Source organism: Pseudophryne corroboree, chromosome 6, assembly GCF_028390025.1.
Source record: "Pseudophryne corroboree isolate aPseCor3 chromosome 6, aPseCor3.hap2, whole genome shotgun sequence".
Taxonomy (NCBI): domain Eukaryota; kingdom Metazoa; phylum Chordata; class Amphibia; order Anura; family Myobatrachidae; genus Pseudophryne; species Pseudophryne corroboree.
Window position 1 is genome coordinate 180,079,823 of NC_086449.1, and position 24,294 is coordinate 180,104,116.

At 47.2% G+C, this 24,294-nt stretch overlaps 1 protein-coding gene across 6 annotated transcripts in view; it reads left to right on the plus strand.

The window, feature by feature from the left end:
* Positions 1-411: 411 nt before the first annotated feature.
* The window catches only part of KCNU1 (potassium calcium-activated channel subfamily U member 1), a 513,844-nt gene continuing 489,961 nt past the window's right edge, over positions 412-24,294 (plus strand). For 5 of the 6 annotated variants that reach the window (XM_063925441.1, XM_063925446.1, XM_063925442.1 and 2 more), the window contains exons 1-2: positions 412-623; positions 10,756-10,893. In XM_063925441.1, the coding sequence (XP_063781511.1) occupies positions 480-623; positions 10,756-10,893 (282 nt within the window). In that variant the 5' untranslated portion in view covers positions 412-479. Of the gene's footprint in view, positions 624-10,755; positions 10,894-24,294 lie in introns of those variants that run through there. The other variant, XM_063925447.1, reaches the window with a different exon arrangement.

The window sequence follows — 24,294 nt, forward strand, 5'->3', positions numbered from 1 at the left end:
AAGATGCCCATAGTGACCAAATATTTTCTTGCTATCATTTATCTAGCAGTCTATAATACAAAAGTTAGTTGCTGATTGAATGCTATGGGCAACTTCTTCACTCTATGGCTTTCAATGGTTTAGTACATCTCCAATTACATAACTGGAAATGACTGCTAAATGGCTGTGGCATTATAATTCATCAAAACCTTGCAGCCCTTGGCAGCTGCAGCTGTCACACTGCACATATTCTATAACGCTTTCTCCTAGTGCTGCTCACTAGACCAAGTGGTAGATTTGCTAAGGCTTCTAAAAATGTAAATTGGCAAAGTCTTGCCCATAGCAACCAACAACCAATCAGATTCGATCTATGTTTTATCTAGTACATTCTAGGAAAAGTTTAGACAGCCTCTGATTGGTTGCTATGGGGAACTCCTCCATTTTTCCTGCTTGGAAGCAGTAAATCTACCTCTTGGAATCTACCCCTAAGAGAGCTAGAAATGAGTAAGTGGATCTTACACACCCATTGTGAAGTGGAGCAGAAGACTTTTCTCATTTCATCAGCTGCTGTGCTTCTTGGTGGCCTGACTCTCATATTGCTGTGGAGAATAGTGCAGACACATCTTGTCCCATGGATCAAACAGGTAATGATAGTTGATATTGTAAGTGCCATTAGGAGTTAAAGTGTATAAAACCTGGAACACATTTAAATTATGGTTTTAAGTTTATTTTTCAGTAAAAAAACAAAGAAACATATATTCTTTGTTATATTAATGTTATTGCTCCATGGCTAACTAAAACATACAGCAACATTTCAGTGTTCTGTGGTCTCCTTATTAGGCAAATAATTTACAGGTGCTAAGCACATACACTATTTCCATTTCTTCCAGACTAATATGTATGCAGTAGTACATTGTGTTATCCTCTATTTTATAGGCTGAACATAGGGGGTGATGCAATCTGATTGCTGCTGTGCATTTTTGCACAGCGGGCGCACAGCGATAGACTGTGCATGCACCGCATTGTGCATGCGCTTCGGCAAACAACAACAGGCATCGCCGAACAGCAACAGGCCGGTGTGAAAATTTCGATCGCAGTGGCGTTTGCAAGGTGATTGAAAGGAAGAGGCTATTTGGGGTTGGTAACTGACCGTTTACTGGGAGTGTCAGGGAAAACGCAGGTGTTCCCAAGCGTTTTCAGGGAGGGTGTGTGACGTCAGCTCCGGACCCGATCATCCTGTACTTTTCGCACTGGAGTAGTACGTCCTGGGCTTCGCACAGACTGCACACAGTGGAAAAATCATTCACTGGTGAGTGAGGTGCGAATGGATTTGCAGCTGTCCACTGACTGAGCGAATATACACTCCCCTTGGGCGGCGAGTATCTGAATGCAGCACAACAAATTTAGCAGCCCGATGACAGGGCCGGTTCTACCCCTTGTGGCGCCCAGTGCGAGAGTTTCCACTGGCGCCCCCCCCCCCCTCTCCGTGGCAAAACAGTTAGTGTGCGGGGGGCGTGGCTTCATAGGGGAGGGGCGTGGCCAGTTATGCTCACAGTAGCTGTGCCCCAGAGGCGTCACCAGGTGTGGTGACACCCGGTGCGCGCCCCTGATGTACTGCCGCGATCGCGGCAAAAAAGGGGCGTGGCCGTACAGCTAGGGGGCGTGGCTTCACGGGGATACTGGTATCGTCACTCTGGGGGCGTGCCCAGCATCTCCGGAGATGCTGGGCTTCCCCCAGAGACGGTCTGAGTGTGCTGTCGGCTCCTCTGCTATGACAGGAGCCGGGTGCTGTAGCGGAATTTCACACTGCAGCACCTGGCTCCTGTCACTACGGAGGAGCTGACATTTGGTGTCACCCCCTCCAGGTGTCACACCCGGGTGCGGGCCGCACCCCCCGCACCCGCCTTGTGACGCCACTGCTGTGCCCCCCAGTTGATTTGCCCCCTCTTTATTTGCCCCCAGTAATTGTGCCCCCTCTTTATTTGCTCCCAGTATTTGTGCCTCCTCTTTATTTGCCCCCAGTAGTTGTGCCCCCTCTTTATTTGCGCCTCCTCTTTATTTGCCCCCAGTAGTTGTGTCCCCAGTATTTGTGCCTCCTCTTTATTTGCCCCCAGTAGTTGTGTCCCCAGTATTTGTGCCTCCTCTTTATTTGCCCCCAGTAGTTGTGCCCCCTCTTTATTTGCTCCCAGTATTTGTGCCTCCTCTTTATTTGCCCCCAGTAGTTGTGCCCCCTCTTTATTTGCCCCCTGTCGCTGTGCCCCCCGCTTACAAACACACACACACACAAAATAATAAAAACAATACTTACCACTGCCCCGCTCCTGCTTCTTCTGCTGCTGCTGCTCCGTCAGTCTGGCCGCCCGCTCCTCTCTATGGGAGAGACGTCAATGACGTCTCTCCCATAGCGCCGCACAGACACTAGAGGTCAATAACGACCTCTAGTGTCTGTGCCTGGAGCCGGCTGCAGCGGACGCCCACACAGCCCACGGCGTCTGCTGCAGCCGTGGAGCGGGGAGCGGAGTGCGGGCAGGCGGCGGTGCCTCCGGGGTGACTGCGGCCGCGCCCCCAGGCCGCAGCGCCCCGGGCAAAGGCACTGCTTGCCCGCACCAAGGACCGCTCCTGCCCGATGATCAGGTCTGAATCACTCCCAGTGTTTAGTACACTTGTAGCCATAGATTAGAGCAGGACTTGCCAACCTGTGGCTCGCCAGCTGTTGTAAAAAAATGTCCCAGCATGCCCTGCCACAGTTTTGCTATTAGGGAATGCTAAAACTGTGGTACAGCATGCTGGGATGTGTAGCTTCAAATCAACTGGAGAGCCACTGGTTGGCCAGACATGGATTAGAAGCAAATGCTTCTACTTTTGTACAATAAAGAACTTTTCTGCAGCGGGGTACACTGTTTTCCACAGGAAAACATCGGGGTGTAGAGTGGATCTTGATCCAGAGGCACCAACAGGCTAAAGCTTTAGGCTGTCCCAGGATGCATTGGGGCCTCGTCTGTAACTGCACCTCCAGTTTCGAGTTGGTGCCTGTAGCAGCAGGTCACCTAACAGGAGGGCTGCACTGGGCAGTCCTGAAAAAGCTTTTTCTGACAGAAAATGTCTTCAAAACTGGGCTGCAGCGCTGTATGTCATGGTAACACTTCAGCGCAGCAGCTCCATCACCTCCCATGTGACGTTGCATACTCCCGCTGCTCAGTTCCTGGGTACTTGCGGCGAAGACGCTCCGGCTTTAGGCACACGGTCTCAGGTGCTTTCCTTGTTCGCGTGGCTGCTACGGGGAGGAGGTAAGAGGGTCCCCCAGGCGAGACCCGCCACTAAATTGCGTTCCTGATCGCAGTCTAGGGAGACGGACTGCGACGCTGGCGTGTACACTGTCGCAGAACAGGGACCCCATTATATCCGCCAGGGCATAGGAGTACAGGTCGGATGTACTAACGCCCCTATTGATAAGGCTCCATAGTACCGGTGGTGAGGTCCAGCACAGGGGAGTCGGCGCTTGACCTGTAGCCTCTCCTCGGCCCAGGGTGACATCTACTGCAGTTCTTACCACCATGGAGCTTCCTCACACTCTCCCACACTCCCTGACTGAGACGCTGCGGCTAGTCTCTGGGACTGCAGGGCAAGGTCTCCATTGTAAAGCTGCCTGCTGTGACTTTACACTTTAGTATTCTACATGTCTCTATACAGACAGCATTAGTTAAGAAAAAGTGTACCAAATACAGAATGTATTGTACGAGTATTCTGATACATACCTCCGGTCTAAGACCGAGCTGTGTTTTTTATATATATATATATATATATATATATATATATAAAAATGTGTGTGTGTGTGTGTGTGTGTGTGTGTGTGTGTGTGTGTGTATATATATATATATATATATATATATATATATATATATATATATGTACATATATTGTTCAGTTCAGTTTTATTGTCGTGTTAATAATGATCTGCATTGGTATTGTGGCTGTGTGTGCCTGTATCTGCTGTGAGGTTTCACTTTCAGTGTTTCCCAGAGATCTATCACTATATTTTGTACTCTAAGGGACTAAGTGCGTCAGGGTCATTTATATAGTGCATCACAGCACTTACCTAATCAGTGTATTCTACTGTGTACTCAGTCACATAATACTGGATTTATTTGCAGGTGTTGTGTACTGGGGACTCAGTCACATACTATTGGATTTATTCGCAGGCATTATACTCTGTCTGGCTTCATCGTACTAAACCATTCTCTGTGCATTTGTGTACAATGTCTAACAGGAAGGGCAGTATATCTGTGGACGCCCCTGCATCATGCATAGTATGTGCCAAAGATTTACCAGAGGGGGAAGCTGTGTATGATGGTCTGTGTACCATGTGTCATACACCCTCCAGTCAGTCCGCAACTCCTGTTTCCAATCAGGAGCCACCCTGGGTCACGTTCTCAAGCCTACTGGGTACTCTAGTGCAGTGGTCAAGGAACAGGGGTAAATTACCGCAAATGGGGTAAAAATGAAATTCCTGGGGGTAATGGACGGTCGCGCTGCCAAGACACAGCCCCGCCCAGCACCGGCCGGCTCGCGATGTGACGTGCTGACGTCACACCGCGCTTCCTCCTGCCCGCCCTGCGCTGTGCTCCTAGCCGCCCTGTGTTGTGTTCCTGGCTGCGGTGTGGCATGCTGACGTCACACCGTGCTCCTTCACGCCCACCCCTGTCCTGCGCTGTCCTGTACTCCCGCTCGTGGCCCGCCAACCCACACACAGAACTTGAAGTGTTCTGTGGCTGTCCACTGACGGAATTCCGCAGGATCAGACAGTGGCCCACATAACAGTGGGATATTCCCACTAACATTACTGAGGTGAGGATGTGACCATCTGTCTCCTAAAAGTTGTCATCGTCCCCCCCTTCCTTCCCCCCTCATCCATCTTTCTTACATTGATTCTGGTGTTTTGGAGAGAGTGTTAATTAACCCATTCATTGCCAAAAAATAATTGGCGAAAATAAAAATAATTGACTCATTCCTTGGTCAGACAAAAATCTACCTCCGGTCACTCCCGTGTCGCTGGGTCATCTAAGCGGACTGCTTCCTCCTCACAATCCACAAATCTCTCAGATGTTTCATCTGAAGAGGAGGGGGAGCATACTGTCCTGTCAGACACTGAATCAGGCATTTCTGACGAGGATTCTACAATGCAAACTGACATCCCTGCTCCAGTGGTTCCTATTAAGCAAATCCTACAAATCACTAATGATGAGGAACCCACTACTGTCACCAAGAAAACTGACATGTTTAAATGGCAGAAGATGGCTAAAAATCTGTTACCCCATCCTTACCATTTGGTTGACATCAGGCAGGAACCCTGGTCTAATCCAGGGAAGAAATTCCCTCTCTCTAAACGGGCCTTAGCTTGCTACCCTCTACCTGCAGAGTTTTGTAACAAGTGGGAAAATTCAGCGCCGGGGGATTTTCATGTCACCCGCCAAGTGGTGTCATCAACTCTGCCTTGCCTGTCACCACTGTCACTTCACTGAAAGAACTGACACATAAGCGTGTGGAGGGATGCCTGAAATCTATTTACTCCCTGACAGGTGTTGTACATAGACCCACTATTGCTGCCTCCTGGGCCGCTAAAGGTATTGAAGCATGGGTTCAGGTTTTTAGAGGAAGAGCTGCCCAAGGATATATCTGACAATGCCAGACAATACCTGTGTCACATCACCACCGCTTCTTCTTATTATATTCAAGAGGCGTCCTCTGAGGCGGGTGTCCTGGCTCGCCGTATTCTGTGGTTGAGGTCATGGAAGGTGGACCTGGACTCCAAAAAGACCTTGGAGGTACTCCCTTTTAAGGGAGACATATTGTTTGGGGAAGACCTAAATAAAATTGTGTCTGAACTGGCGGCTGCCAAGACTGCCTTTCTCCCAAATACTAATCCTTCTGCACAGAAGGCAAAAGTTACCACTTTTCGTTCCTTTCAACCTCAAGGGAAAGCAAAAAGTCAGGCATACCCGAGACAATCTCGTGCTTCCATAACCACTGAGCCCAAGACGAAGCAGTCCTGGTTGGCCCATCAGCCTGCTTCTAAACAAGAAAAGCCTGCCGCATGACGGGGCGGGCCTCCTCCTGGGGGATCCCAGAGTGGGAGGACGACTTCTGCAGTTCACCCAGGTCTGGTTGAAGACCACTTCAGACTCATGGGTGCGAGATGTTGTCTCTCACGGGTACGCAGTCTCTTTCAGGAGACATCCCCCTCGCAGGTTTTGCACCACAGTCATCCCTTCGGATCCACTAAAGACGCAAGCTCTGAAGCAGTTTGTGAGTTCTCTCCTATACTCAACCTCAAATCACTAAACAAGTTTGTGAGATTGTCCAAGTTCCGTATGGAGATGCTGTGCTCAATTGTACTGGCGATGGAACCTGGAGACTATATGGTATCCCTGGATATTCAGGATGCGTACCTGCATATACCTATTGCCAAGTCACATCAGCAGTATCTGCGGTTTGTTATTGGCAACCTACACTATCAGTTCCAGTCTCTGCCATTTGGACTGGCTAGGGCTCCTTGGATCTTCACCAAGATCATGGCTGTGATGATGGCACATCTCCATCGCCAGTGAGTCAGTATCCTGCCGTATCTGGACGACTTGCTGATTCTGTAAAACTCCCATGATGTCCTCCTCAGTCATCTACAACTGACGGTAAGCTTCCTACAAGCCCACGGGTTGCTCATCAATTGGATGAAATCCTCACTGGTCCCAGCTCAGAGCATGGTGCACCTAAGGGCACTCCTGGACACATACAGTCAAGCTTCAGGACAGGATAAGATGCTTCCTTTGTTACACTTTGCGATGTAAGTGCATGGCCTGATGGATTCCCGCCCTCTGTAGAGGTTAATTCTTTCCAAGTGGAACGGCCTACCTCATCGGATCAAATCTCGCATGATTACTTTGACTCCAGAGGTTCGTTAGTCGCTGACCTGGTGGCAAGGGCCATTCCTTCTGGATCCCCGACTGGGTCCTGCTGACGGAGGCCAGTCTGCGGGGATGGGGTGCGGTGTTGGAGCAACACTCTTTCCAGGGTCGTTGGATGAAGGAGGAGTCTCTCCTCCCAATAAACATTCTAGAGCTGCGGGCGGTGTTCAATGCGTTAACTATCGCCCTGCTTCTGGTACAGAACAGGCCTGTTCAAGTACGGTCTGACAACGCCTCCACAGTGGCATACATCAATCATCAAGGCGGCACTCGAAGCCGCATGACAAGGTTGGAAGTGTAAAAAATCCTTCAATGGGCAGAATGCCATCTGCCAGCAATTCGGCAGTGTTCATTCCGGGTGTCCTACACTGGGAAGTGGACTTCCTCAGTCGTCAGGACGTACACGCCGGAGAGTGGAGTCTTCATCCAGAAGTCTTTCAACTCCTAGTGGACACATGGGGCCTATCAGAAGTAGACCTGATGGTGTCTCGACACAATCACAAAGTTCCGGTCTTCGGATCAAGGACCAGGAATCCTCAAGCAGCGTTCGTGGATGCACTAGCCATTCCATGGAACTTTCGGCTGCCATACATGTTCCCTCCAGTGTCACTCCTGCCCAGGGTCCTGCGGAAGTTCAAGCAAGAAGGAGGAATACTACTGCTAGTCGCTCCGGCGTGACCCAGTCGGCATTGGTTCTCAGACCTGCAGGGTCTATCGACAGAGCATCCTCTTCTACTTCCTCAGCGACCAGGCCTCCTCGTATAGGGCCCTTGTCTCTATCCAGACCTGGCCAGACTGACTTTGACGGCGTGGCTCTTGAAGCATCACTCCTGAGGGCCAAAGGATTCTCTGAGGCGGTCATTCAAACTATGTTGAAATCCCGAAACCGGCATCTGCCCGGATATATTACAGGGTCTGGAATTCTTACTTTACCTGGTGTGCTGATAAGAACTATGATGTGTAGACTCAAAACATCCAGAATCCTGGCTTTCCTGCAGCAAGGCCTGGACTTAGGCCTTTGTCTGGCCTCCCTCAAGGTTCACATATCTGCCTTGTCGGTGTGGTTTCAGAGCAAAATTGCATCTCTACCTGACGTTCATACATTCACTCAGGGTATGTTAAGGATTCAGCCTCCCTATGACCCTCCGGTGGCTCCATGGGATCTGTCTATTGTCCTGAATGCACTGCAAGAGTTTCCTTTTGAACCTCTTGAGTCAGTGGACCTTAAATGGCTCACAGCCAATGTCCTCTTTCTGTTGGCTATTGCCTCTGCTAGAAGGGTGTCAGACCTAGGCGCTTTGTCCTGCCGTCCACCCTTTCTAATATTACATCATGACCGGGTTATTTACCTAAGATGTTGTCATCTTTTCACCTTAACCAAGAGATTTTGGCCCTGGCCTTTATCTCTTCAGATTTGTCCTCCAAATAGCGGTCTTTGGATGTCGTAAGGGCTCTCTGTATATATGTGAAGAGGACAGCCTCTATCAGGAGGTCAGATACCCTTTTTGTACTGCTCGGTTTCTACAAATGTGGCTGGCCTGCGAATAAGCAAACCTTGGCCAGATGTATTAGAATGGTGATTGCACAAGCTTATGCGCAGGCTGGACTCCCAGCTCCTGCTGCTGTTAAAGCCCATTCTACTCGGTCTTTTGGACCTTCTTGGGCGGCCCGCCGTGGCGCATATGCAGAACAATTGTGTAAGACGGCTACGTGGTCCTCAGTGAACACGTTCATTAGGTTCTATGCTTTTGATACTTCCGCCTCCCAGGATGCTTCCTTTGGACATCCCCGATGTTTTCTTGTGGAACACAGTGTACCCTGCTGCAGAAAAGGAGATATATGGTACACTTACCATTATTAACTCTCTTTCTGCGAGGTACACTGGTTTCCACAGGGCACCTACCCTTCTCCTGTCATTAGAATGTGGTTCTACAGTATGTGACTAACATCTGCCTTCTCTCTTACCTGTTCCTACATTGGACTGGTTGACAAAACTGGGCTCACAATACCTGGAGGCAGGGTTACAGAGGTGGCCCCAATGAATCCTGGGACAGCCTAAAGCTTTAGCCTGTTGGTGCCTCTGGATCAAGATCCAATCTAGACCCCGATGTTTTCCTGTGGAATCCAGTGTACCTCACAGAAAGAGAGTTAACAATGGTAAGTCTACCATAACTCTCCTTTTACCACAGATTTATCGCTTGCTGCATACATAACTGTGTTTAACAAAATTGCAGTAGCTAAATCACCTTTTTAAGTGATGCAAGTGTCATGGATTTTCTGCCAGTTTAGCAGTAGGTCCCAAAGTCTGTTTTGGAAAATGTTATATAACTGATGGCAAAATAATTTTTTTTAATAACTAAGCATAATTTATGGCAAGCCGCCGGGCACCACAGCAGCTGCATCCCCTTCACCCTCTATAGTTACACCACTGTAAGAACATCTTGTCTGCCGAAGCTGGGGAGTAAAAACTCCCCCCTCTGGCGATGCCCCCCCTGAGCACACTGCGCATCAGATCAGTGCTGATGTGCTGTGTTTCCCTGTCCTGCCAGCTCCACTGTGCATGCGCGGGATCTCAATACTCATGCAAGATCTCCTGCGCAGTCCGGAGCCGCTGCCCACGCCACCACAGCCAGGGACAGCTCTGTCCATGCTGTGGAGATAGGGCATTGCCCCCTGCAACTGACAAAATCGGCAGCTGCAGGTGTTGGAACAGTCAGCATACATTGCCCCCTGACAACGGCCTGCTATCTTTTAGATAGCAACGCCGATATGGACAGGGGCGCAGATCGATGGTTCCTATGATAGACCGCGCTGAAGAGATGCACGGTTTCGGTGGTTGCTACTGCACTAGCCCTGCTACTCTGATCAGCCGGACTTATGGCTACAGTGCTGTTTAATCAGTCAATAGAACTCAGAAGGACTGGGAGGGGCTAAGTGTTTTGTGGGCATGGCTGCTGACTGCTGAGCTTACTGCCATACAGCACACTGTGGGGGAGATGTATTATAGTGGCAGATATTGGGGGACATTTACTAAGCAGTTATGAGAGCGGAGAAGTGAGCCAGTGGAGAAGTTGCCCCATCAACCAATCAGCAGCTCTGTATCATTTTATAGTATGCAAATTATAGATGTATTTTAGCCTATTAGCAATTCTGCTACAAATAGCAGCGAGCGAACAACTCGGAATGGGGGCCTTACTTCAGTGCTGATTGGTTGCCATGGGCAACTTCTCCACTGGCTCACTTCTCCACTCTTATCACTGCTTAGTAAATGTCCCCCATTGTCAGGTGAAGTAGGAAGACTCCCCCCGCCAGCAATCCCTGCCAGCGCTCACAGTGCAACGGCAGTTGCTGCAGTTATGGACAGAGTTGTCCCTGCTATGGTGTCACCCTGGAGTCTGCACGCGGGCCCATTCTTCTGTTAAAATGCCCCTGATGAGGAGAGAGACATTACGCTGCAATCTCTCCCTCCCTGTTGACAGTTGTCATAGTCACCCCCTGTATGGGACACAGCCTGTCGGAGACATGCACTGCAAGTTCCACAGAGGCAGAGGTCGCGGCAGGGAGCCGGTCCAGTCAGGCTTTCAAGGGTCCAGACCGTTCCGGTATTTACCCAGACCCGAGAAATACTGTAGTTTTCTCTGCTTCCACAGAATAACAAGCACCTGCTTTGTGCTACTTTAGATGCAATTCGTCCAAGCACAGGGCTGATGCAGTATTGTAGGGTGTTACTGCTCTTTATCTTATCATTGTTCAACAATTGATAATGATAATTCTGTGTAAATACTGTAATCAGGTTTATGTGGTCACTGTGTTCTAGAGATGCACACTAGCACCTGCTTCTGGACAGCCGACAGAGAATGAGGAAAGGACGGATGGGCGCACTGATGTCAGCACCCGGGTGAGACACTTCGTGGAGTTGCTGCTTTCAGCACAGTCCTTTATGGGCAGGGTCTTGGTGAGTAACAAACAAGCCATGTTTCACTATGATGTAGACAAGACATCCCTAAAAGTTTTTAACATGTAAAGTTTAGAGCAGGGAAGGGACAGGGGGGACATGATAGAAACTTTCAAATATACCAAGGGTTATATCACGGTACAGAAGTGAGACATTATTCAAAGGAAGAGAAGTATTAGAACACGAGGACATGAGCTGAAACTGGAGGGAGGAAGGTTCAGGGGAAATTTGAGAAAAAATGACTTAACAGAAAGGGTAGTGGATAGGTGGAATAGCCTCTCATCAGTGGTGGTAGAGGGTAAGTCGGTAGAGCAGTTTCAACATGATTACGATAGACATATAAATATCCTTACAAAAAACTAAGGCTCAAATAGGGTTGAGGTTACCAAAAGGTAAAAAAAAAAGTGCCAAACTAGATGGGTCAAGTGTTTCTTATCTGCTGTCCAATTCTGTGAAGGTCTCTCTCTCTCTCTCTCTCTCTCTCTCTCTCTCTCTCTCTCTCTCTCTCTCTCTCTCTCCTTATCTTGCTTTCATCTTGTTTTCTCCCCTCTTTTCTCTGTATTCTTTTTTTGATTGTTATGGGTATATGTATTAACATTATTTTTGTCACCTACATGTAACTACAGACCAATTGGAGTAGAGTTAGCAAAATTCTCCTCCAAGCCCTTAAATTTGCATCGTTTTAGAAATGAGATTGCATTTTCCCAGGGAGCCCTGTGATAAAAACACAATCTTGAATTAGCGTTAAGCAGGATTCCCTCCCAGTTCTCTGACTTTTGTTCTGCTCTGACAGGCAGAGTAGAGCTGGGATGAACAAACAAGAGAGAAGAGGATAGCGCAATAGTTATATAAAAAAATTATATAATTTTTTTTTATTATAAATAAATAAAAAAGAGCTGGGAGCCATTCTCTGTGATCAGCTTTGAACACTAAAAAAAAATTACTCACCTGCACCCAGGGATCCAGTGATCGGTGACAGTGAACGGTGATCGCTGAGTCTCTCCTCCATCTGCTGGTCAATGGGCTCCTGCTTTGTGACCCCTGTCAGCTGTGCTATAAACCAGCTTATCACTTTTCAGTTTACAGCATATGTCCCAGGCTGGAAAGTACATATAAGTGTTGGCGGGGGGGTTACCCAGCGGCACATGTGCGGTATAGTCTCGGTTATTTTTCACAAAAATACCCTGAGAATTGTGGTAACCGAATTTGCAGGGACATAGCTCTCTCGCGAGCTCTGTCCCTCCATGTGATAATTGATACATCCCTGCAATGTATTCAATTATTGCATTGCAGATTGGGGCAAATTTATCACATTCCATCCACATCTGAGATGCGGATTGTGATAAATATGTCCCTTTGTGTTTTTTCAGTATATTACGGTCTCTGTGTGTTCTTCCTGACATTGTGTCAGTGATACGGATTGATTTTGTAGCATAAACGTTAATTAGTGTTCATTCTAGGTTTCTTTCACAGGGCGCTGCGCCCTGCCCCTTTTTTAGACTGCTAAATCCCGCCCTGCCCGTTTTTGCGCGCCCTGCCGCCCCGCTGGACCCAGCCGTGCGCCGCCGGACCCAGCCGTACGCCGCCGGACCGCGCCGCCGGACCCAGCCGTACGCCGCCGGACCCAGCCTCAGAGATCCCTACACCGCCCGGACTCCGAGAAAGATCCCGACACCACCGGAGCAAACGGCCGCGCTGATGTCCCCGACAGCTGGTATTCCGCGCACGGTCTAGGAGTCTCCGGGAAGAGAGGTGAGAGCCGCCTGCCAGAGGCCGTCACCTATATCTATGTCCTATGTGTGTGTATAATCAGTGTATGGGGGTCTCAGTGATACAGTGCTGTGTATATAATCAGTGTATGGGGGTCTCAGTGATACAGTGCTGTGTATATAATCAGTATATGGGGGCTCAGTGATACAGTGCTGTGTATATAATCAGTGTATGGGGGTCTCAGTGATACAGTGCTGTGTATATAATCAGTGTATGGGGGTCTCAGTGATACAGTGCTGTGTATATAATCAGTGTATGGGGTCTCAGTGATACAGTGCTGTGTATATAATCAGTGTATGGGGGTCTCAGTGATACAGTGCTGTGTATATAATCAGTATATGGGGGCTCAGTGATACAGTGCTGTGTATATAATCAGTGTATGGGGGTCTCAGTGATACAGTGCTGTGTATATAATCAGTGTATGGGGTCTCAGTGATACAGTGCTGTGTATATAATCAGTGTATGGGGGTCTCAGTGATACAGTGCTGTGTATATAATCAGTATATGGGGGCTCAGTGATACAGTGCTGTGTATATAATCAGTGTATGGGGGTCTCAGTGATACAGTGCTGTGTATATAATCAGTGTATGGGGTCTCAGTGATACAGTGCTGTGTATATAATCAGTGTATGGGGGTCTCAGTGATACAGTGCTGTGTGTATATCAGTGTATGGGGGCTCAGTGATACAGTGCTGTGTATATAATCAGTGTATGGGGGTCTCAGTGATACAGTGCTGTGTGTATATCAGTGTAAGGGGGGCTAAATTTACCTTGTAAGTACTGCAGCGGTAAACTTCAATCTCAGTGCTCTCTCCCTGGTGCAATGTGTCTCAGTGCTCTCTACCTGGTGCAGTGTGTCTCAGTGCTCTCTACCTGGTGCAATGTGTCTCAGTGCTCTCTACCTGGTGCAGTGTGCCTCAGTGCTCTCTACCTGGTGCAATGTTTCTCGGTGCTCTCTACCTGATGCAATGTTTCTCAGTGCTCTCTACCTGGTGCAATGTGTCTCAGTGCTCTCTACCTTGTGCAGTGTGTCTCAGTACTCTCTCCCTGGTGCAATGTGTGTCAGTGCTCTCTCCCTGGTGCAATGTGTCTCAGTACTCTCTCCCTGGTGCAATGTGTCTCAGTGCTCTCTCCCTGGTGCAGTGTGTCTCAGTGCTCTCTACCTGGTGCAGTGTGTCTCAGTGCTCTCTACCTGGTGCAATGTGTATAGGAGGTTCTACCTGGTGCAGTGTGTATTAGCTGCACTACTGTGTGAAAAACAACGCCCCTAAATTTTTGCGGCGCGCCTTCGGCGCGCACTGTCCATTCTTTAACATTTGGGGATGGGAGGGCCAAGCATTATAGTATGTACCTAATTTTGCCTTCTAACTGAAAAATGTGCCCCCCCGAATGAAAAATGTGCCCTCCCGAATGAAAAATGTGCCCTCCCCGTGATCAGCACCCTGCCCTAAAAAATTCCTAGAGTGAACACTAGTTAATGATTTGTTGATTAATTTTTATGCACGTGTCTGTCCATCTGTGGCTACACGCAGATCTGCATACATGCAGGCACAGAATGTTTAGCAGATGTGCAAATTCAGCGCAGGCCATCGAAGTACAGGCGTGGGGTGCAGATGTGCAGTCGCTTGCTGGATCTGTCCAGCAATAAAAAAGTGAAGTTAAACAGGCAATTATTTCTTGATTATTTATAATTTCAAGATAAAGTAAAGTATGTTAGGGGTTGGTAAGGGTGTTATCTCCCAAGGGTATCCGGACTCTAGGTCGACACCACTTAGGGCGACAGTGAATAGGTTTGCACTAGAAATATGTCGACATGACCCTCAGGTCACCGTGAACATGGTCGACATACAGGAAGGTCGACATGAGTTTTTTTTTTTTAAAATATTTTTTGAACTTTTTCATACTTTACGTTCTAGGTGGACTACGATTGGGAACGGTAACCTGCGCCAGCGCAGCTAGGCACCTTGCCACAAGCATGGTGCACTAATTGGGGTTCCCAGTCACTTTACGAAGAAAATACAAAAAAAAATGATAAACTCATGTAGACCTTGTCCACGTCGACCTAATGGCTGTGTCAACCTTTTTCTAGTGTCGACCTAGCCACTGTCGACCAATAGGTGTCGACCTAATGGGTGAGTCCCATACCCTCTCCCAAGTATGCTATCCCTATTGTGGCAGTGGAAGGTGAGAGTGGTTCTAAAGTGATGGGTTTTTGGACTCTGGAGATGTGACATTTAGATTTCTGCAAAGTTCTCATGTTATAGGTTGTTGAAGCATCTCCAGAGAGCAAATGATTATAGTGCATTTTCATTTGCCCTGGGGGGACCAACCAAATGCAGTAGTGCGATGCACATCGGTTTAACTTTTTAAATGATCTTATCTACACCAATCAGATATAACATTAAAGCAAGTGAAGTGAACAGCATTAATTATCTCATTACAATAACACTTGTAAAGGGGTGGAATATATTAGGCAGCAAGTAAACAGTTATTTAGATCTTGAGGTTGATGTGCTGAAAACAGGAAAAATGGGCAAGTGTAAGGATCTGAGGAATGTATACAAGGGCCAAATTGTGGTGGCCAGAGAACTTGGGTTCAGAGCATCTCGGCAGGTCAGTCGGTGAACGACAACAGGGCCATAGGAGTCCAAAGCTTATTGATGCCTGTGGGACGTGAAGGCTAGGCCATCTTGTCCTATCCCACAGAAGAGATACTGTATCACAAAGGGCAGAAGGCAAGCTGGCGGTGGTAGTGTGATTCTCCTGGCAGTGTTCTGCTGGGAAACCTTGGGTCCTGGCATTCATGTGGATGTCACTTTGACAGATACCAAAACATTTTTGCATACCAAGTACACCCCGCCATGGCAATTCCTTAGTATTCCTTAATAGCAGTTGCTTTTTTCAGGGGATAATACACCCTGCCATACTGCAAAGCCTGTTCAGGAATAGCTTGAGGAACATGACATCATGAAAAAATTGTGCAATGAGAAGTTTTCGTTTTCATTTCTCATTGTATTCTATCACATTTTTTTTCAGTATTAATTCATTAGGCCCCCATCAGAAAATGATCACTTCCAAAAAATTGGTCTTTTTGAGAAGACAGTATTTCGGAAAGTGATAATTTTGCCCTCTGCAGCACACTTGTCTCCACGCTGAGATTTTTTATACTAGTTATTAGTCTGGTATCATATCCAGATAACCTGGTTTGAATACATTTCATCACTGTTTGAGCATTTTGATAACGTACCCCTGATGAAGTCCTGATAGAGACTAAACGAGTTGGATCGATCTATTGTATCGTATGTTTCAACAAAGAAATACACTAAAAACTGAATGTAAAACTGGATATATCCGAAGACGTCCTCTGTAAAATCACAAAGACGTATTACTGTATGTTTTATTCTGTACTTTTATGAATAAATTTTATTCTATGCTATTGAAAATTGCTTTGTTTTAAACTGATGTACTAATATTTTCGAAACAGTACCATACATGTAAGCGCCCTCATATCTATTTGTTTGCTTATTTCACCCGAACCTTTGCTAACAGGAGGTTCTTCTAGAGATGCTGATCTTTAATTCTCTTAGCGCAATTGGGTACCATCCTTTTTTCTTTTATATGTGTGTATATGTATATGTGTTACTTTCTCTGTGATTACTTCACAGAGGGTAGTCCCCTCGATACAATGCGGGGGAACCTATGTGACCTGTCATTTCCAGTCACTGTGCCCCATTTTTACTGAGGCTTATGTATCTAAAGGTGCCACCACAGTTAGATATGTCGGCTGAGTGCTGTTCGTTCCCATTAAGCAACAGCTTTTTGCATCTCAGCGGCCACCGTTGAGAGTGTTACCGAAGTACACAGCACTTCTGGTTTCCGGGTCTTGGAACGCATTGCGTTCCACGGACGGCGCGATCGGCTGATTGAGCCGTTTGTGCTGTGTTTAACATCATGGTAGGCGGATGTCTTGGCGGCTATGAATGTGTAGGAGTTATAGGTTACATTTTTGTATTCGGTAGGTCCACCACTGAGTAGGAGAGCTACAGTGGGGTCCTTTTACGTATGTGCACCAGTCATTTCCTGTTAAGGGGTATTTAAGGATATCATACCAGTTTAAGCAGTGTGGCTGTAGAGGTTGTGAGGACTAGATCACCGTAGGTGAGTACTATACAGTGCATTGGGCTATATGATATTTGCATTTGGGCATCCAGTGAATTGAGGCATGAGCCTATGGTACTTCTTTTCCACAGTGATTACCTTGGTTGTCTGAGTTGCTCTATGACTGTGAGTTTAAGTAATCACATATGTAAGTATTACAGCTTGTGCTTACCCACTGGTGGCCCTTCTTATGTGTAGATTTTTGGTTGTATATGTGTTTGTCTGTGGACGTACACGTATAGATATATTCTTTTCACTTTTACAGAATCTTTATTTGAATATTGCCGTATTAGCCATGCAGCCTTGACACTGTCTGAACATGACATATTGATTGTTCTGAGTAAGTGTACGACGTCATTGACCCTGTTATGTTGTATAGCTGCACCATATTCTATAAGTTTGGATACTACATATTAGAGTATGGTGACTCACGCCTGTGGTGTAGGTGTCCACGCTCGGTGATCACGGACAGAGACTTGGTGTTGTTTGTCTGACCCGCACTTGGTGCCAGTGGAGTCTCCTTTTTTAAATAGTTAGAGGGGCGTGGTAGTCCATTTATGTTTTTGTTTTTTGTTATTGTATGAATTTTTATCTTATCTTTTTTGTTTCTTTATAGCAATCAATGTATGATGCTTTCAAACTATTGTGTATAAATGGGAGCTTGTCTTGATAAAGATCCTATATTGAGGATCGAAACGTCAACCTAAAAAGCCGAATATCGACTGAAATAAAGCTATTGTGAAAAAGAAAAGTTGCTGGAAATCGCTTGATTGGATGAGTGCACCTCCACATTGTTGGACTCTTGTCTATATATATACCTGTGTGTATATATATATCTATCACAAAACAAGAGGTAACCCTTTTCTGCGCTTTACCACTAGTCTCAAACCAATAAGAAATACCCTCTGTCAGATAAGGTATCAAAGATAGATATGGAGTAAAAAGGTTCTCATGGGAGCCAATCAGCCTTTAGATTAATAATATTTAACAATATTTAAAAGGTTTTTATTTATACACAAATAAAAGGTACTTGTAACCTAAAAATTCGACATTGATACAATTGTCTAAAAATTCAGTAAAACGATTTCACAATCTTATACATAGACATTTTTAGTTGATATGAGGAATTTATAGTCAGGTAATCACAATCAGAACTTGAAAAGGACGTGTATCCAACCAGATGCTTGTGGTGGTGACTTTTTTGACCCAATACTGCGAAACCCAACGCGTTTCGTCCGTTAGGACTTCATCAGGGGTTTACAATCCGTTTTTGTGAGAAAATAATTTACCACTGGTTAGGACGGGATTAAATTCCTAATGCTACATCCAATCACATGTTCTTTTCAAATGATGTGGTGTCTAAATTGGCTTCATCAAAACAAAAATTTACAATTAAGTTGAAGTCAGATGTTGTGATTTTCCCTAATTTCCTCAAGGAGAGTGGAACCTTATAATCCACCTCTGCTCCAATAAGTATCTCCAAAAAATGGGGTTCTTTTAGAGATCTCCAATCTTGAACCGCACTATTCCTTTTTCACAGGAACCGGCATAACTTCACAGGAACACAGCTACCTGTGAAGTTATGCCGGTTCCTGTGAAAAAGGAATAGTGCGGTTCAAGATTGGAGATCTCTAAAAGAACCCCATTTTTTGGAGATACTTATTGGAGCAGAGGTGGATTATAAGGTTCCACTCTCCTTGAGGAAATTAGGGAAAATCACAACATCTGACTTCAACTTAATTGTAAATTTTTGTTTTGATGAAGCCAATTTAGACACCACATCATTTGAAAAGAACATGTGATTGGATGTAGCATTAGGAATTTAATCCCGTCCTAACCAGTGGTAAATTATTTTCTCACAAAAATGGATTGTAAACCCCTGATGAAGTCCTAACGGACGAAACGCGTTGGGTTTCGCAGTATTGGGTCAAAAAAGTCACCACCACAAGCATCTGGTTGGATACACGTCCTTTTCAAGTTCTGATTGTGATTACCTGACTATAAATTCCTCATATCAACTAAAAATGTCTATGTATAAGATTGTGAAATCGTTTTACTGAATTTTTAGACAATTGTATCAATGTCGAATTTTTAGGTTACAAGTACCTTTTATTTGTGTATAAATAAAAACCTTTTAAATATTGTTAAATATTATTAATCTAAAGGCTGATTGGCTCCCATGAGAACCTTTTTACTCCATATATATATATATATATATATATATATATATATATATATTTATTTTTATCATTTCAAGGACATTATTTGTCGGGTCCCCCTGCAGTGCCCTTTCCCCCTCCTTCCTCTGCCGAGCACCTTAGAGCCTTAGAGTCACTGCAGCAGCTTGCAGGAAGATAACTTCAGCGGCGCCCCCCATGGCATCTTAGGGAGTGTCGCATCCAAGCCACCCCCCCGCTGGAACCGTATTGCCGGCCAAGGTCTCTCCGGCTGCAGAAGTCGCTCTGCAGCCAAGGTCCCCCTCTCTGCTGCAGAAGCTGCCCTGCACCTTCAGAGGTCTTGTAGAATCAATGCCTCATTGTACCAGAGCTATTATGGAATTACACAATATTAGGCAGGTCATTTTAATGTTATGGTTGAATAGGATACATATACCTCTTCTGTCTATACCTTATCCCAGCCCTGTTTGGCAGGTGGATGGACTTGGCCCAGGCACAAGTAACATTTCTCTAACGTCCTAAGTGGATGCTGGGGACTCCGTAAGGACCATGGGGATAGCGGCTCCGCAGGAGACTGGGCACATCTAAAGAAAGCTTTAGGACTATCTGGTGTGCACTGGCTCCTCCCCCTATGACCCTCCTCCAAGCCTCAGTTAGATCTCTGTGCCCGAACGAGAAGGGTGCACACTAGGGGCTCTCCTGAGCTTCTTAGTGAAAGTTTTAGTTTAGGTTTTTTATTTTCAGTGAGACCTGCTGGCAACAGGCTCACTGCATCGAGGGACTAAGGGGAGAAGAAGCGAACTCACCTGCGTGCAGAGTGGATTGGGCTTCTTAGGCTACTGGACATTAGCTCCAGAGGGACGATCACAGGCCCAGCTTGGATGGGTCCCAGAGCCGCGCCGCCGGCCCCCTTACAGAGCCAGAAGGCAGAAGAGGTCCGGAAAATCGGCGGCAGAAGACGTCCTGTCTTCAACAAGGTAGCGCACAGCACTGCAGCTGTGCGCCATTGCTCTCAGCACACTTCACACTCCGGTCACTGAGGGTGCAGGGCGCTGGGGGGGGGCGCCCTGAGACGCAATAAAAACACCTTGGATGGCAAAAAATGCATCACATATAGCTCCTGGGCTATATGGATGCATTTAACCCCTGCCAGAATACATAGAAAAACGGGAGATAAGGCCGCCGATAAGGGGGCGGAGCCTATCTTCTCAGCACACTGGCGCCATTTTCCCTCACAGCTCCGTTGGAGGGAAGCTCCCTGGCTCTCCCCTGCAGTCACTACACTACAGAAAGGGTTAAAAAAGAGAGGGGGGCACTAATTAGGCGCAGTATTAACTATACAGCAGCTATAAGGGGAAAAACACTTATATAAGGTTATCCCTGTATATATATAGCGCTCTGGTGTGTGCTGGCAAACTCTCCCTCTGTCTCCCCAAAGGGCTAGTGGGGTCCTGTCCTCTATCAGAGCATTCCCTGTGTGTGTGCTGTATGTCGGTACTTTTGTGTCGACATGTATGAGGAGAAAAATGATGTGGAGACGGAGCAGATTGCCTGTAATAGTGATGTCACCCCCTAGGGGGTCGACACCTGAGTGGATGAACTGTTGGAAGAAATTACGTGACAGTGTCAGCTCTGTATAAAAGACAGTGGTTGACATGAGACAGCCGGCTACTCAGCTTGTGCCTGTCCAGACGTCTCATAGGCCGTCAGGGGCTCTAAAGCGCCCGTTACCTCAGATGGCAGATATAGACGCCGACACGGATACTGACTCCAGTGTCGACGGTGAAGAGACAAATGTGACTTCCAGTAGGGCCACACGTTACATGATTGAGGCAATGAAAAATGTTTTACACATTTCTGATAATACGAGTACCACCAAAAAGGGGTATTATGTTCGGTGAGGAAAAACTACCTGTAGTTTTCCTGAATCTGAGAAATTAAATGAGGTGTGTGATGATGCGTGAGTTTCCCCCGATAACAACTTATAATTTCTAAAATGTTATTGGCATTATATCCTTTCCCGCCAGAGGTTAGGGTGCGTTGGGAAACACCCCCTAGGGTGGATAAAGCGCTCACACGCTTGTAAGGGCTCTACCCTCTCCTGAGATGGCCGCCCTTAAGGATCCTGCTGATAGAAAGCAGGAGGGTATCCTAAAATGTATTTACACACATACTGGTGTTATACTGCGACCAGCAATCGCCTCAGCCTGGATGTGCAGTGCTGGGTTGGCGTGGTCGGATTCCCTGACTGAAAATATTGATACCCTAGATAGGGACAGTATATTTTTGCCTATAGAGCATTTAAAAGATGCATTTCTATATATGCGTGATGCACAGCGGAATATTTGCCGACTGGCATCAAGTCTAAGTGCGTTGTCCATTTCTACCAGTAGAGGGTTATGGACACGTCAGTGGTCAGGTGATGCGTATTCCAAACGGCATTTGGAAGTATTGCCTTATTAAGGGGAGGAGTTATTTGGGGTCGGTCTTTCAGACCTGGTGGCCACGGCAACAGCTGGGAAATCCACGTTTGTACCCCAGGTCGCCTCTCAACATGAGAAGACGCCGTATTATCAGGCGCAGTCTTTTCGTGGACAAGCGGGCAAAAGGTTCCTCATTTCTGCCCCGTGACAGAGGGAGAGGAAAAAGGCTGCAGAAATCAGCCAGTTCCCAGGAACAGAAACCCTCTCCCGCCTCTGCCAAGCCCTCAGTATACGCTGGGGCTTTACAAGCAGAATCAGGCACGGTGGGGGGCCCGTCTCAATGAATTTCAGCGCGCAGTGGGCTCACTCGCAAGTAGACCCCTGGATCCTTCAGGTGATATCTCAGGGGTACAAATTAGAATTCGAGACGTCTCCCCCTCGCCGTTTCCTAAAGTCGGCTTTACCGATGTCTCCTTCTGACAGGGAGACAGTTTTGGAAGCCATTCACAAGCTGTATTCCCAGCAGGTGATAATCAAGATACCCCTCCTGCAACAGGGAACGGGGTATTATTCCACACTGTTGTGGTACCGAAGCCGGACGGCTCGGTGAGACCGATTCTAAATCTAAAATCTTTGAACACTTACATACAGAGGTTCAAATTCAAGATTGAGTCACTCAGAGCAGTGATTGCGAACCTGGAAGAAGGGGACTACATGATGTCTCGGGACATCAAGGATGCTTACCTTCATGTCAAAATTTACCCTTCTCACCAAGGGTACCTCAGGTTTATGGTACAGAACTGTCACTATCAGTTCAGACGCTGCCGTATGGATGGTCCACGGCCCCCTGGGTCTTTACCAAGGTAATGGCCGAAAGGATGATATTCCTTCGAAGGAAGGGAATTTTAGTTATCCCTTACTTGGACAATTCCCTGATAAGGGTAAGATCCAGGGAACAGTTGGAGGTCGGTGTAGCACTATCTCAGGTAGTGTTGCGGCAGCACGATTGGATTCTCAATATTCCAAAATCGCAGCTGGTTCCGACGACTTGTCTTCTGTTCCTAGGGATGATCCTGGACACAGTCCAGAAAAAGGTGTTTCTCCCGGAGGAGAAAGCCAGGGAGTTATCCGAGCTAGTCAGGAACCTCCTAAACCGAGCCAAGTCTCAGTGCATCAATGCACAAGGGTTCTGGGTAAAATGGTGGCTTCCTACGAAGCAATCCCATTCGGCAGATTCCACGCAAGAACTTTCCAGTGGGACCTGCTGGACAAATGGTCCGGGTCGCATCTTCAGATGCATCAGCGGATAACCCTGTCACCAAGGACAAGGGTGTCCCTCCTGTGGTGGTTGCAGAGTGCTCATCTTCTAGAGGGCCGCAGATTCGGCATTCAGGACTGGGTCCTGGTGACCACGGATGCCAGCCTGCGAGGCTGGGGAGCAGTCACACAGGGAAGGAATATCCAGGGCTTATGGTCAAGCCTGGAGACATCACTTCACATAAATATCCTGAAGCTAAGGGACATTTACAATGCTCTAAGCTTAGCAAGACCTCTGCTTCAAGGTCAGCCGGTGTTGATCCAGTCGGACAACATCACGGCAGTCACCCACGTAAACAGACAGGGTGGCACAAGAAGCAGGAGGGCAATGGCAGAAGCTGCAAGGATTCTTTGCTGGGCGGAAAATCATGTGATAGCACTGTCGGCAGTATTCATTCCGGGAGTGGACAACTGGGAAGCAGACTTCCTCAGCACGACCTCCACCCGGGAGAGTGGGGACTTCATCCAGAAGTCTTCCACATGATTATAAACCGTTGGGAAAAACTCGACAGGTATTGCGCCAGGTCCAGGGACCCTCAGGCAATAGCTGTAGACGCTCTGGTAACACCGTGGGTGTACCAGTCAGGGTATGTGTTCCCTCCTCTGCCTCTCATACCCAAGGTACTGAGATTGATAAGATGGAGAGGAGTAAGCACTATATTCGTGGCTCCGGATTGGCCAAGAAGGACTTGGTAACCGGAACTTCAAGAGATGCTCACGGAGGATCCGTGGCCTCTACCTCTAAGAAGGGACCTGCTCCAGCAAGGACCCTGTCTGTTCCAAGACTTACCGCGGCTGCGTTTGACGGCATGGCGGTTGAACGCCGGATCCTGAAGGAAAAAAGGCATTCCGGATGAAGTCATCCCTATCCTGATCAAAGCCAGGAAGGATGTAACCGCAAAAACATTATTACCGCAATTGGCGAAAATATGTTGCGTGGTGCGAGAGGCCAGTAAGGCCCGACGGAGGAAATTCAACTGGGTCGATTCCTATATTTCCTGCAAACAGGAGTGTCTATGGGCCTGAAATTGGGGTCCATTAAGGTTCAAATTTCAGCCCTGTCAATTTTCTTCCAAAAAGAACTAGCTTCAGTCCCTGAAGTTCAAAAGTTTGTAAAAGGGGTACTGCATATACAGCCTCCTTTTGTGCCTCCAGTGGCACTTTGGGATCTCAATGTAGTTTTGGGTTCCAAAAGTCACATTGGTTTGAACCACTTAAATCTGTGGAGTTAAAATATCTCACATTGAAAGTGGTCATGCTGTTGGCCCTGGCCTGGGCCAGGCGCGTGTCAGAATTGGCGGCTTTATCCTGAAAAAGCCCTTATCTGATTTTCCATTCGGACAGGGCGGAATTGAGGACTCGTCCTCAGTTTCTCCCTAAGGTGGTTTCAGCGTTTCACCTGAACCAACCTATTTGTGGTGCCTGCGGCTACTAGGGACTTGGAGGACTCCAAGTTGCTAGACGTTGTCAGGGCCCTGAAAATATATGTTTCCAGGACGGCTGGAGTCAGGAAATCTGACTCGCTGTTTATCCTGTATGCACCCAACAAGCTGGGTGC